Source organism: Bos indicus, chromosome X (genome assembly GCF_029378745.1).
Source record: "Bos indicus isolate NIAB-ARS_2022 breed Sahiwal x Tharparkar chromosome X, NIAB-ARS_B.indTharparkar_mat_pri_1.0, whole genome shotgun sequence".
Taxonomy (NCBI): domain Eukaryota; kingdom Metazoa; phylum Chordata; class Mammalia; order Artiodactyla; family Bovidae; genus Bos; species Bos indicus.
Genome location: NC_091789.1, coordinates 85031235 through 85046465, shown reverse-complemented (window position 1 = coordinate 85046465; position 15231 = coordinate 85031235). Strand labels below are relative to the sequence as shown.

The 15231-nt window shown below is 45.1% G+C and overlaps 1 protein-coding gene across 4 annotated transcripts in view; it reads left to right on the top strand.

The window, feature by feature from the left end:
* Positions 1-14351, top strand: part of TAF1 (TATA-box binding protein associated factor 1) — a 114010-nt gene extending 99659 nt beyond the window's left edge. The window contains exons 38-39 of one of the 4 annotated variants that reach the window (XR_011565168.1): positions 7089-7309; positions 11789-14351. Coding sequence is in view for 1 of the 4 variants with exons in the window: in XM_070783693.1 (XP_070639794.1) it covers positions 7089-7182 (94 nt within the window). In the remaining 3 variants the exon portion in view is untranslated. Of the gene's footprint in view, positions 1-7088 lie in introns of all 4 variants that reach the window. The other 3 variants (XR_011565169.1, XR_011565167.1, XM_070783693.1) reach the window with 3 other exon arrangements.
* The last annotated feature ends 880 nt before the right edge of the window (positions 14352-15231 follow it).

Below are 15231 nucleotides of genomic sequence, written 5' to 3'. Positions count from 1 at the left end.
AACACCCTTCACGCAGTTTCTCCCAGTGGTAACATGTTGCATAACTATGGTGTACTGCACAACCAGGGAACTGACATAGATCCATAAACCTTCATAGTGCACCAGCTTTCCGTATGCTCATCTGGGCATGTGTTTGTATGTGTGTTTAGTTCTATGCAATATCACATGTGTTTTACAGTTACCAATCTTTTTATTTTATTGAGGTATACTTGATTTACAATGTTCTGTTCATGTCTGCTGTACAGCAAAGTGATTCAGATATACACATATATGTTCTTTTTTATATTCTTTTCCATTATGGTTTATTGCAGTGTACTGAATATAGTTCCCTGTGTTATACAGTAGGACTTGCTGTTTATCCATCCTGTATAAACTAGTTTGTATCTGCTAGTTTGGGATTAGCAAATGCAAACCAGTGCTTTCTTTTTTAAATTTATCTTTTAATTGGAGTATAATTGCTTAACAGTGTTGTGTTAGTTTCTGCTGTACAACAGTGTGAATCACCCATAAGTATACATATATTCCCCTCCCTTCTGAGCCTTCCTCCCCACTCCCCCATCCAGCCCGTCTATGTCCTTGCAGAGCACAGGGCTGAGATCCCTGTGTTATACAGCAATTTCCCACTAGCTGTTTTACATGTGGTAGTGTATATGTCAATGCTGTTCTCTCAGTTTGTCCCACCCTCTCCTTCCTCCACTCACACATGTAGTTTTGTGCCACTACCACCACTGTCAAAATATAGAGCAGTTCCAGCTCAAGACGGCTCATGCTACCCTCCCCCCCCACTTTTTTTTTTTTTTTGGGCTGTGCTGGGTCTTCATTGCTCCGAGGGCTTTTCTTTAGTTGTGGTAATCAGGGGCTACTCTATTGTTGCAGTGAGTTGGCTTCTCATTGCTGTGGCTTCTCTTGTGGAGCAAGAACTCTAGGATGCTTGGACTTCAGTGGTTGCCGCTCCTGGGCTCTAGAGCACAGGCTCAGTAGTTATGGCGCTCAGACTTAAGTTGCTCCGCTGCATGTGGAATCTTCCTAGATCAGGGATCGAACCTGTGTCTCCTGCATTGGCAGGCAGATTCTTTACCACTGAGCCACCAGGGAAGCCCTCATGCTACCCCTTTATAGTCCCTGAGCATAGAACTTTAAGTTAGCAACATTTTTTTTTCTTTCAGTACTTTAAAGGTGTTGCTCTGCTGAATGCTGGTTTACATCTAGTTTATATTTCTCACGAGAAACCTGTTGTCATTTTTATCTTTATTTCTCTGTAGATATATTTTTTTCTCTGGCTGCTTTTAAGATTTTTTCTTTATCACCAGTTGTAAACAATGTCATTATGATGTGCTGTGGTGTGTGTGTGTGTGTATTTTAAATAGTGGTAAACATACATAAAATTTGCTGTTTTAACCATTTTAAGTGTATAGTTGACTGGCATTAACTACATTCACAATGTTGTGCTTCCATCACTACTATTTCTGACACCCTTTATCACCCAAACAGAAACTTTGTACCCATTCAGCAATAACTCCCTATTCCCTCTTGCCCCTAGCCCCTAGTTACCTCTATTCTACTTTTTGACTCTATGAATTTAACTACTCTTAAGTATTTCATATGAATGGAATCATACAGTATTTTTCCAGTTTTGACTGGCTTCTCTCACTTGGCATAATGTCTTCAAGATTCATCCATGTTGTAGCATGTATCAGAACTTCATTCTTTTCTTGTGGTTGAAAAATATTCCATTGTATGTATATATCGCATATTACTTACTAACCATTCTTCTACTGATGGACACGTGGTTTGTTTCCACCTTTTGGCTATTGTGAATAATGCTGTGAATAATACTTGTGTACAAGTTATCTATTTCAGTCCTTGTTTCCAATTCATTTGAGTGTATACCTAGGAATGGAATTTCTGGATCATATGGTAATTCTATGTTTAACTTTTCGAGGAACTGCCAAACTATTTTCCATAGCAGCTGCACAATTTTGCATTCCCACCAGCAATGCATGAGGGTTCTAATTTCTCCGCATTTTCAACCATGCTTGTTAGTTTCATATATATATATATATATATATATATATATATACACATACACACACACACACACATATATAAATATATATATGTGTATATATATACATAAATATATATGTGTATATATATACATAAATATATGTGTATATATATACATAAATATATATGTGTGTGTATATATACATAAATATATATATATGTGTGTATATATATATATTAGCCTTCCTAATGGACGTGAAGTAGTATCTCATTGTTATTTGGATTTTCATTTCTCTTGTGGGTAGTGCTGTTGAGCAAAATCTCATGTGTTTGTTGGCCATTTTTATATCTTCTTTAGAGAAATGCCTATTTCAGTCCTTTACCAATTTTTGAATTTGCTGTTGTTGTTATTAGCTTCTAAGGGTTTTATAATTTAGGTATTTGATCCATTTTGAGTTACTTTTTGTATATAGTGTAAGGTAAGGGTCTAATGTCATTCTTTTGTATGTGAATAACCAGTTGTTCCATCAAACTTCAGCTGAGGATGGAGAACAGGGGAGTGGCCACCCCTGAAGTCATCTTCCCAGGGAGGAACCAGCTCTGGGAGAAAACCAACACTATTTCTTAATGAGACTGTCCTTTCCCAATAAATGGTCTTGGCATCCTTGTCAAAAATCAACTGATCATATATGTGAGGGGTTTGGGGGGCTCTCTACTCTGCTCCATTGGTCTATGTCTGTCCTTACACAGTGCCACAATGTTTTGATTCCTGTATAGCTTTGTAGTGAATTTTGAAACCAGGAAGTGTGAGACCTCCAGGTTTGTTAATTTTCAAGATTATTTTCACTCTTTGGGAGCTCCTTGAGATTCAATGAGAGACTTTATTTTTGGGGGCTCCAAAATCACTGCAGATGGTGACTGCAGCCATGAAATTAAAAAATGCTTGCTCCTTGGAAGAAAAGCTATGACCAACCTAGACAGCATATTAAGGCCCATCTAGTCAAAGCTATGGTTTTTCAGTAGTCATGTATGGATGTGAGAATTGGACTATAAAGAAAGCTGAGCACCAAAGAATTGATGCTTTTGAAGTGTGGTGTTGGAGAAGACTCTTGAGAGTCCGTTGGACTGCAAGGAGATCAAACTAGTCAATCTTAAAGGAAATCAGTCCTGAATATTCATTGGAAGGACTGATGCTGAAGCTGAAGCTCCGATACTTTGACCACCTGATGCAAAGAACTGACTCATTGGAAAAGACCTTGTTGCTGGGAAAGATTGAAGACAGGAGGAGAAAGGGACGACAGAGGATGAGATGGTTGAATGGCATCACTGATGCGATAGACATGAGTTTGAGTAAGCTCTGGGAGTTGGTGATGGACAGGGAAGCCTGGTGTGCTACAGTCCATGGGGTCACAAAGAGTCGGACATGACTAAGTGACTGAACTATACTGACATTCAGTATGAATTTCACTATTTAATTCAATATGAATTTCAGGGTGACTTTTTCTATTCTATTCAATATGAACTTCAGGGTGAGGTTTTTTTTTTTAATTTCTGCAAAATCTCCACTGGTATTTTCTTTTGTTGTTTGTTTGTTTGTTTTTTGACTGTGTGGCATGCAAGATCTTAGTTCCCTGACCAGGGATCAAACGCACACCCCTTGTAGTGGAAACTGGGAGTCTCAGCCACTGGACCACCAGGAAAGTACTTCCACTGGCATTTTGATAGAGATTAAATTGACCTGTAGATTGCATTGGGGAGTATTGTTGTCCTAACCATACTGGATGCCAGATGTGAAATTTACCTTGTTCAGTGCTGGATGTTCTTACACTACTATAGTTAAGTGAGTGAGTTAAGTGAAGTCGCTCAGTTGTGTCTGACTCTGCGACTCCATGGGCTGTAGCCTACCAGGCTCCTCTGTCCATGGGATTTACCAAGCAATAGTCCTAGAGTGGACTGCCATTTCCTTCTCCAGGGGACCTTCCCAACCCAGGGATCAAACCCAGGTCTCCCACATTGTAGACAGATGCTTTACCGTCTGAGCCACCAGGGGTTTTATAGATGTGCTTAAGGTCTTGTTCTGGGAAGTTCAGTTCAGTTCAGTTCAGTCGCTCAGTCGTGTCCAACTCTTTGCAACCCATGAATCGCAGCACGCCAGGCCTCCTTGTCCATCACCAATTCCCAGAGTTTACCCAAACTCATGTCCATCGAGTCGGTGATGCCATCCAGCCATCTCATCCTCTATCATCCCCTTCTCCTCCTGCCCCCAATCTCTCCCAACATCAGGGTCTTTTCCAATGAGTCAACTCTTTGCATGAGGTGGCCAAAGTACTGGAGTTTCAGCTTCAGCATCAGTCTTTCCAATGAACACCCAGGACTGATCTCCTTTAGGATGAACTGGTTGGATCTCCTTGCAGTCCAAGGGACTCTCAAGAGTCTTCTCCAACACCACAGTTCAAAAGCATCAATTCTTCGGTGTTCAGCTTTCTTCACAGACCAACTCTCATATCCATACATGATCACTGGAAAAACCATAGCCTTGACTAGACGGACCTTTGTTGACAAAGTAATGTCTTTGCTTTTGAATATGCTATCTAGGTTGGACATAACTTTCCTTCCAAGGAGTAAGCATCTTTTAATTTCATGGCTGCAGTCACCATCTGCAGTGATTTTGGAGCCCAAAAAAATAAAGTCTGACACTGTTTCCACTGTTTCCCCATCTATTTCCCATGAAGTGATGGGACCAGATGCCATGATCTTCGTTTTCTGAATGTTGAGCTTTAAGCCAACTTTTTCACTCTCCTCTTTCACTTTCATCAAGAGGCTTTTTAATTCCTCTTCACTTTCTGCCATAAGGGTGGTGTCATCTGCATATCTGAGGTTATTGATATTTCTCCTGGCAGTCTTGATTCCAGTTTGTGCTTCTTCTAGCCCAGCGTTTCTCATGATATACTCTACATATAAGTTACATAAGCAGGGTGACAATATACAGCCTTGATGTACTCCTTTTCCTATTTGGAACCAGTCTGTTGTTCCATGTCCAGTTCTAACTCTTGCTTCCTGACCTGCATATAGGTTTCTCAAGAGGCAGGTCAGGTGGTCTGGTATTCCCAGCTCTTTCAGAATTTTCCACAGTTTATTGTGATCCACACAGGCAAAGGCTTTGGCGTAGTCCATAAAGCAGAAATAGATGTTTTTCTGGAATTCTTATGCTTTTTCTATGATCCAACAGATGTTGGCAATTTGATCTCTGGTTCCTCTGCCTTATCTAAATCCAGCTTGAACATCAGGAAGTTCATGGTTCACATATTGTTGAAGCCTGGCTTGGAGAATTTTCAGCATTACTTTACTGGTGTGTGAGATGAGTGCAATTGTGTGGAAGTTTGAGCATTCTTTGGCATTGCCTTTCTTTGGGATTGGAATGAAAACTGACCTTTTCCAGTCCTGTGGCCACTGCTGAGTTTTCCAAACTTGCTGGCATATTGAGTGCAGCACTTTCACAGCATCATCTTTCAGGATTTGAAATAGCTCAACTGGAATTCCCTGACCTCTACTAGCTTTGTTTGTAGTGATGCTTCCTAAGGCCCACTTGACTTCACATTCCAGGATGTCTGGCTCTAGGTAGTGATCCACCATCGTGATTATCTGGGTCATGAAGATATGTTTTGTACAGTTCTTCTGTGTATTCTTGACACCTCTTCTTAATATCTACTGCTTCTGTTAGGTCCATACCATTTCTGTCCTTTATCGAGTCCATCTTTGCATGAGATGTTCCCTTGGTATCTCTAATTTTCTTGATGAGATCTCTAGTCTTTCCCATTCTGTTGTTTTCCTCTATTTCTTTGCATTGATCCCTGAGGAAGGCTTTCTTATCTCTCCTTGTTATTCTTTGGAACTCTGCATTCAGATGCTTATATCTTTCCTTTTCTCCTTTGCTTTTTGCTTCTCTTCTTTTCACAGCTATTTGTAAGGCCTCCTCAGACAGCCATTTTGCTTTTTTGCATTTCTTTTCCATGGGGATGGTCTTGATCCCTGTCTCCTGTACAATGTCATGAACCTCCATCCATAGTTCATCAGGCACTCTGTCTATCAGATCTAGTCCCTTAAATCTATTTCTCACTTCCACTGTATAATCATAAGGGATTTGATTTAGGTCATACCTGAATGGTCTAGTGGTTTTCCCTACTTTCTTCAATTTCAGTCTGAATTTGGCAATAAGGAGTTCATGATCTGAGCCACAGTCAGCTCCTGGTCTTGTTTTTGCTGACTGTATAGAGCTTCTCCATCTTTGGCTGCAAAGAATATAATCAGTCTGATTTCAGTGTTGACCATCTGGTAATGTTCATGTGTAGAGTCTTCTCTTGTGTTCTTGGAAGAGGGTGTTTGCTATGACCAGTGTGTTCTCTTGGCAAAGCTCTATTAGCATTTGCCCTGCTTCATTCTGTATTCCAAGGCCAAATTTGCCTGTTACTCCAGGTGTTTCTTGACTTCCTACTTTTGCATTCCAGTCCCCTATAATGAAAAGGACATCTTTTTTGGATGTTAGTTCTAAAAGGTCTTGTAGGTCTTCATAGAACTGTTAGGTAGGTAGAATAGGGAAAAGGAGCCCAAAATGGTGGTGGCTAAAAGACAAGGAAGGGAAAAGCCCATGAAAATAGAACAAAGGAAGGTCTGAAGACCGGAGTGAGGACCTCAGGTAAAACAAACAACACCCCTGGCTGGCCCAATTTACATAGGACAGGCCCACGGAGAGAAAAACATAAAAAGAGGAGCCAAAGCTAGCTCTCTCTGTCTCTCTCCCCCGCGTGCTGGGGCGCTCTTCTTTTTGCACTGACGTGCCCTCACGCCTCGAAGATGGGTTTTCCTGGTATCTTTTATATAAAATAGAGCTGTAAGTAACACTGAGCTGTAACACTGATTTGTCTAAGAGCTATAACACGGTCCATTTGAGCCATGAGAGCTATAACACGGTCTGTCCAAGACCTGAGAGCTGTGACACGCCTAGGGGGCTTTAATGTCTGTCACTCCAAATCTTTGTTGTGATGAGACAAAAACAGAGGGGCATACAGTCGTCTGACATCTAGGTGCTGTGACTCGGGTTTAACCTGGCTGAAACAACCTCCACGCGGAAGAGGCCAAGCACAGCAGGAGCCCAACTCAGCGAAGTTCCCGTGGTAGAAGCTGAACGCGAAGAAAACCCAGTGCAGGGGAAGGCCCATCGTGCTGGAAACGGGGACAGTGAAAAATGAACTCAGCAGAAAGCTCACGCGGCTCAGTCTCAGATTCCAGAAGACCTCCGGTTAAGGTAGGAGGTCCTCGCTCCTATGGCTGGAGGGACATGCCTAACAAAATCTTAATTCCTTTACAATCTTTAATTTCTTGTGTCCTCGAACCTCTCGTGAACAGGCGGGCAGCAGTGGGCACAATTGAGGGACTCTGGAGAGGCTACTCCTCAGCATGTCCTAAAGGCGCTATCTGCTGAGCCCCAGTAGATGTTACACAAGCCGATGGGGGTTCTTCTGTCCTTACTTTTCTTTGTGCCAAGGATCAGACCAATGAAAACTGTGAGCACCGGTCAGATATTTAGCAAATTTTCCCGCACACTATGAAGGGGATCCCTTGGCATGTTTTTCCCACTGCTTTTTTTTTTTCCCTCCTGACCTTCAGCTCTCTTTCCCAGGACTTGAGCCCTACCAAAACCCAGGATGCCCAGCTTCAGGACCTAATGAAGCTCAGGCTCTGATGTCTCATTGCAAAAATTCAGTTTGAGACAAAGCGATAGGTAAAGAATTGGACTTATTAAGATTCAGAGAGAAGCGCCCACTCTACAGGGTACTGGCCATGGAATGCGGCCTGGCTAGGTTTTGCGAGGGGGATGAATTCATATGCTAATGAGTAGGAAGATCATCCCAGCCATTGGGGAACCACCCACACTCCTCCATCTTTTGACAGTGCCTTGAAGCTGTCCTGCCACCTCTGGGTGTGTCTGTTGGCTTATAGATTGGGGATTAAGGTCTACTTGAATTTGACCTGTCATCTTGGACCCAGTTGATTTTAATTGGTTTACGTTATACCCTTGTGCTATGTCATTCTTTCAAAGGTTGTGCTCTGCCCCCCTTCCTTCCTGTTTCATGCTCTTTTCCTGAGCCCCATCCAGGCCCACAAGGTTGCCTCTACAATCTTCTGGAGCTGGCCTTGGGAGGGAAATACTGTGTAATATCCAACCCCCTAATCCTACCCAGTACTGGTCACACTGGAGATCGTGGGGATGCCCAACTCCAGTCTGGGGGTCCCAGGAGGTCATCACGCCTTGACCTGCCTAGGGATCTGGTCCTCAAAAGGTTGTCACGCCTCAACCTGCTCTGGGATCCGCTAGTCCCAGGGTTCCCAGGAGGTCGTCACGCCTCGACCTCCCCAGGGACCCAATTCTTGGGAGGCCGTCACACCTCTACCTGCCCGGGGATTCAATCTCTAGGAGGCTGTCATGCCTCAGCCTGCCTGGGGATCTGCACCCTGACCTGGGGACGCCTGGCTCTCAGGTTGCAACAGTACTAGGTTGGATGAGCTTACATCATGATATCTATTCCCGTCCACTGTGGGCAAGCTAGCAATGAGTTATAAACCCCTTAATTCTACCGAGCAGTGGTCACGCTGGAGACCTTGGGGATGCCCAAACTCCAGTCTGGGGGTCCCAGGAGGTCATCACGCCTTGACCTGCCTAGGGATCTGGTCCTCGAAAGGTTGTCACGCCTCAACCTGCTCGGGGATCCGCCAGTCCCAGGGGTCCCAGGAGGTCGTCATGCCTCGACCTGCCCAGGGATTCAGGAGGCTGTCATGCCTCAGCCTGCCTGGGGATCTGCACCCTGACCCGGGGACGCCTGGCTCTCAGGTTGCAACAGTACTAGGTAGGATGAGCTTACATCATGATATCTATTCCCATCCACTGTGGGCAAGCTAGCAATGAGTTATAAACCCCTTAATTCTACCCAGCAGTGGTCATGCTGGAGACCTTGGGGATGCCCAAACTCCAGTCTGGGGGTCCCAGGAGGTCATCACGCCTTGACCTGCCTAGGGATCTGGTCCTCGAAAGGTTGTCACACTTCAACCTGCTCGGGGATCCGCCAGCCCCAGGGGTCCCAGGAGGTCGTCACGCCTCGACCTCCCCGGGGACCCAGTTCTCGGGAGGCCATCACGCCTCGACCTGCCCGGGGATTCAGGAGGCTGTCATGCCTCAGCCTGCCTGGGGATCTGCACCCTGACCTGGCGACACCTGGCTCTCAGGTTGCAACAGTTCTGAGTAGGATAAGCTTCAGAAAGATTCACCCCTAAGCAAGTCCACCCATGGAATCAGAAGGAAGCCTATTATTTGTGGGACTGTGCCCAGTCTCAGCAATAACTCAGGGGCCCAATGAAAACCCCATTGTCTTTCTGGAAAGCCTAAAAGAGGCCCTCCAAAAGTTTACCAATCTGGACTTAGACTCTTATGAGGGACAGGTGATTTTAAAGGACAAATTCCTGTCCCAGTGTGCATCAGATATCAGAATTAAGTTACAACAGCTACAGCAGCAGGACCCTACTTCCTCTTTAGAAGAAATGGTCCAGACAGCCACCAATACCTTTTATAACAGAGAACAGGAGAAGGAGGCCAAGGCCCAGGAGAGGGAGAGAAAGAAAGAAACAAGGCATGCCCAGATGCTGGCCGCCCTCCAGAGAAGCCCTATGGCAAACCCCGAGTCCTTGAAGGACAAGGCACTAGGCAAATGCCTAATCTGTAGACAGGCGGGGCATTAGGCCAAAGAGTGTCCAAACCGTGACAAGTCTCCTAAAATGGCTTGCCACAAATGCCATCAACTGGGACATTGGGTGGCACTCTGCCCTCGGGACCCAAGAGCCTCAAGGTCAAGCACCAAACCTTCCCTCACGATGGTTCAAGAGGACTGAAGCGGCCCACTCCAGCCAGCCGCCTGTCACAGATAACCATCACGGGGCTGAAGCCAAGGGTGCAACTGGATGTGGCAGGTAGGCCCAAAAATTTCTTGGTTGACACGGGGGCTACCTACTCTGTCTTGATCTCCTACTCCAGAGCCTTCTCCTCCCAAACCTGTACCATTTTGAGTGCTAAAGGAAAAAACAACTACTAAAAGATTCACCCAAGCACTTCTTTGTTGCTGGGATGGACAAATATTTTCCCACCAGTTTCTGGTGGTCCCTGAGTGTCCTACTCCATTATTGGGAAGAGATATACTCACTAAATTGGGGACCACCCTTGTGATGGGGAGTTTTTCAGTCCCTAGAGCTCTACAGCTCCTGGTTACTACTGAAGAACCCATTACACCTTCTTCAATAGAGAGGGACCAAAAACTATGGGAAGACAAAATTAACCCCCAGGTGTAGGACTAGGGAATTCCTGGATGAGCCCACCAAACTGAACCGGTCATCATTGTCCTCTGAGATCCCACTCGGTTTCCTAACCAGAAACAATATCCCCTCAAAAGAAAGGCTCGGGAGGGACTACAGCCTTTAATAAATGAATTCCTTGCTTGTGGGCTATTGGTCCCCACTAATAGTTCACCATGTAACACCCCAATCCTCTCAGTAAAGAAAAAGGATGGAACCTGGTGAATGGTTCAAGATCTCTGGATCATAGATGAAGCTGTAGTCCCCCTCCATCCCACATACCCAATCCCTATGTAATTTTGGAAGAAATCCCACCCAGTGCCAAGTGGTTTACAGTCTTGGATCTCAAAAATGCATTTTTTTGCATACCACTGGCTAAAGAATCCCAATATCTTTTTGCCTTTGAGTGGGAGGCCCCAGGAGAAAAACACAAATAGATGACTTGGACAGTATTACCTCAGGGATTCAGAGATAGCCCCCACCTGTTTGGACAGGCCCTTAGCTGGGACCTCCTAAATCTGGACCTGGGACCTAATGGGAAAATATCACAATACGTAGATGACCTACTAATCTGCTCTCCAGATGAGAAAGTGCCCAACAACATGCAGTTCAGGTTCTAAACTTCTTGGCAGAAAGGGGATATAAAGTCTCCCATGCTAAGGCACATATGGTCAAGATAAAGGTCACTAACCTGGGAGTTCAGATTACACACGGGTCCAAGAGGCTGTCCTCTGATCGGGTACAAGGAATCCTCCAGTTGCCCTCCCCCACGACTCGAAAACAATTGCGAGCTTTCCTGGGGCTAACTGGGTATTGTAGAATCTGGATACCCAACTATGGTCTAATTGCCCAGCCCTTATATGAAAGCTTAAAAGGAGATGATTCAATCCCACTAATGTGGGAAACTCCTCAAAAGAAGGCAGAGGCTACACTAAAACAGGCCTTAACTCAGGCACCTGCCTTGAGGTTGCCAGACCCAGAAAAAGCATTCTAACTTTATGTCCCTGAAAGAGAGGGAATAGCCTTGGGAGTGTTAACTCAAAGGTTGGGATCTGAGCCCCAGCCTGTAGCTTACTTATCCAAGAGGCTCGATCCAACTGCCCGAGGCTGGCCCCTCTGCCTTCGAAATCTTGCAGCTATTGCAATCATGATAGAAAATGCTTTAAAACTCTCCTCTGGGGGCAAACTAACTATTTTTACCAGCCACCAAGTAAAACAACTCCTAAGTCAGAGAGGCCATTTATGGATGTCTGATCAAAGAATCCTCAAATATCAAGTAATGCTGATGGAAAATCCAGGCCTCACTGTATATCGCCTTGTGAAGTTCTTAACCCAGCCACCCTCCTGCCTACCCTCGAGGGCTCTCTCCCCTTTCACTCTTGTCTAGAAACCTTGGACCACTGGACAAAACCCCGAGAGGGATTGTCAGAAGATCCTCTGACCAATCCTGAGGAAATCTGGCACACTGATGGAAGCAGCTTTATCTTGGATGGAAAAAGAAGAGCCGGGTATGCAGTAGTCTCCAATTTTGAGACCATAGAGGCTAAGCCTCTGCCACCAGGTACTTCAGCCCAATTAGCTGAGCTCATAGCCCTGACTTGAGCTTTAGAGCTGGGAAAAGGAAAAAGAATAGCCATTTACACTGACTCCAAGTATGCCTTTCTGGTGCTACATGCACATGCTGCTATTTGGAAAGAAAGGGACCACTTTACCACCTGAGGGTCCCCAATCTAATATGGTGATCAGATTCTTAGACTCTTGGAGGCAGTCCATCTGCCCACTGAGGTTTCAGTCTCCCATTGTAAAGGACACCAAAAAGAGAGCATGGAAGTGGCACGAGGAAACCAAGCAACTGATTAGGCAGCTAAGAGAGCAGCATTACAGAACCATGACCTAATAGGGGTTGCCACCTTAGTTCCACAGACTAATTTGCCAGAGACTCCTTCACATACTGAAGGTGAGACTCTTAAAGCTAAGAGTGAGGGCTTTCAAGAAGATCATATGGGGTGGTTCCAAAAGGAGGGACTCCTTTTTCTGCCTGGGAACCTCCAATGGAAGTTGGTTAACTCCTTACATGCCACCACTCATTTAGGAGAAAAGGCCGTCCAAAGATTACTAGAAAGGTCCTTCAGAGGAACAGGCTTCCAAACAACTATAAGACAGGTGGTCTCCTCTTGTCTCACTTGCCAATTAAACAACCCCCAAGGAGCTCGAAGACCCCAGCTGGCCCATCCTGTCCAGCGACACGGGGCCTACCCAGGAGAGGACTGGCAGATGGACTTCACCCAGATGCCAGTTTCTCAAGGGTATAAATACCTATTAGTCGTGATAGATATATTCACAGGATGGATTGAAGGCTTTCCCACTCAGACTGAGAATGCTGAGGAGGTGGTAAAAAAACTGCTCCATGAAATCATGCCAAGATTTGGTCTGCCCAGGTCATTACAAAGTGACAGTGGGACATCATTTACTTCTAAGGTCACCCAAGGGGTCTCGAAAGCACTGGGCATTACTTATTATCTCCATTGTGCCTGGAGGCCTCAGTCTTCAGGAAAAGTAGAAAGAGCCAATCAATTCTTAAAATCAGCGATAAAAAAGATAACCCAGGAGACCTCCCTAGGATGGAAGGAGGCTTTACCAATAGCTCTCCTCCGCACCCATATTGTCCCTAAGGAACAGGTTGGTCTTAGTCCTTATGAGATGGTATATGGGAGACCTTTTGTTTATGTCAGTGACCTCTTCCTAGATCCAGAGGCTGAGACCCTCCAATCTTACACCATGGCTATTGGGCAGTTCCAACAGGATATACGTTTGTGGGGTATGAACCAGGACCCAAAAGATTCTAAGGAGTCACCACTATATGCTCCAGGGACTCAAGTCCTAATTAAAGTCTGGAAAGATGGGTCCCCAAAGGCTCAACTCCAGCCTACATGGAAGGGCCCCTACCCTGTAATACTTTCTACCCCCACAACAGTCAAGGTACAAGGACACGACTCCTGGATTCACTACTCACGAGTCAAGCCATGGAAGAAAACAGAAGAGGACACTCAATACACCTGTGAGCCCCTGGGAGATCTCAGATACCTATTCAGGACTACAAATGAGTGCCATTCTAATGAACACCCCCAAAATCTGGTTTCTGGGGGTAAGATTTCTCAGGATAGCTCTAAAGAGCCAACACAGCTTGGTAGGGACTGTACTCCAAAACAGACAGGAGATAGATCTTCTGATCCCTGAACAAGGAGGGACTTGAGCCATCCTGGCGATGTGAATTTAAAATTGGCTAATGCCCCTACTAGTCCTTGTTATAATATATTGATGATGCTTATGATTATTCCATGTACTGACAATTGTCTAACCTGTTTTGTCTCTGCCTAGGTCAACAAGCTACAACATGCAGTGCCAGTTCAACAAAGATATAAAACTACAGCCGAACACGGAAAATATCACACACTGTTAGATGGACACTGCTATAAGGACTCTGAGGATTGAGACTAGCAAGAGAGGGAGGCCCAATACCCCTCGCCATTCCAGTTCAGCAGGAAGTAGCCAGAAAGACCTCGATGCTCCTATTCCCAAAGAATTGGGCCTCCCATCTCTTGAAGGGGGGAATGTTAGGTAGGTAGAATAGGGAAAAGGAGCCCAAAATGGCGGTGGCTAAAAGACAAGGAAGGGAAAAGCCCATGAAAATAGAACAAAAGAAGGTCCAAGGACTGGAGTGAGGACCTCAGCTAAAACAAACAACACTCCTGGCTGGTCCAATTTACATAGGACAGGCCCAGGGAGAGAAAAACATATAAAAAGAGGAGCCAAAGCTAGCTCTCTCTGTCTCTCTCCCCTGTGTGCTGGGGCACTCTTCTCTTTGCATCTTTGGATCGATGTGCCCTCACGCCTCCAAGATGGGTTTTCCTGATATCTTCTAAATAAAATAGAGCTGTAAGTAACACTGAGCTGTAATCCTGATTTGTCTAAGAGCTATAACATGGTCCGTTCGAGACTTGAGAGCTATAACACTGTTCAAGACCCGAGAGCTGTGACATGCCTAGGGGGCTTTAATGTCCGTCACTCCAAATTTTTGTTGTGATGAGACAAAAACCGAGGAGCATACACTCGTCTGACAAAACCGTTCAACTTCAGCTTCTCCAGCGTTACTGGTTGGGGCATAGGCTTGGATTACCACGATATTGAATGGTTTGCCTTGGAAACGAACAGAGATCATTCTGTCGTTTTTGAGATTCCATCCAAGTACTGCATTTTGGACTCTTGTTGACCATGATGGCTACTCCATTTCTTCTAAGGGATTCCTGCCCACAGTAGTAGATATAATGGTTATCTGAGTTAAATTCACCCATTCCAGTCCATTTTAGTTCGCTGATTCCTAGATGTCGACGTTCACTCTTGCCATCTCCTGTTTGACCACTTCCAGTTTGCCTTGATTCATGGACCTAACATTCCAGGTTCCTATGCAATATTGCTCTTTACAGCATTGGACCTTGCTTCTATCACCAGTCACATCCACAACTGGGTATTGTTTTTGCTTTGGCTCCATCCCTTCATTCTTTCTGGAGTTATTTCTCCACTGATCTCCAGTAGCATATTGGGCACCTACCGACCTGGGGAGTTCCTCTTTCAGTATCCTCTGGGGAGTCCCTCTTTCAGTATCCTATCATTTTGCCTTTTCATACTGTTCATGGGGCTCTCAAGGCAAGAATACTGAAGTGGTTTGCCATTCCCTTCTCCAGTGGACCACATTCTGCCAGACCTCTCCACCATGGCCCGCCTGTCTTGGGTGGCCCCACACGGCATGGCTTAGTTTCATTGAGTTAGACA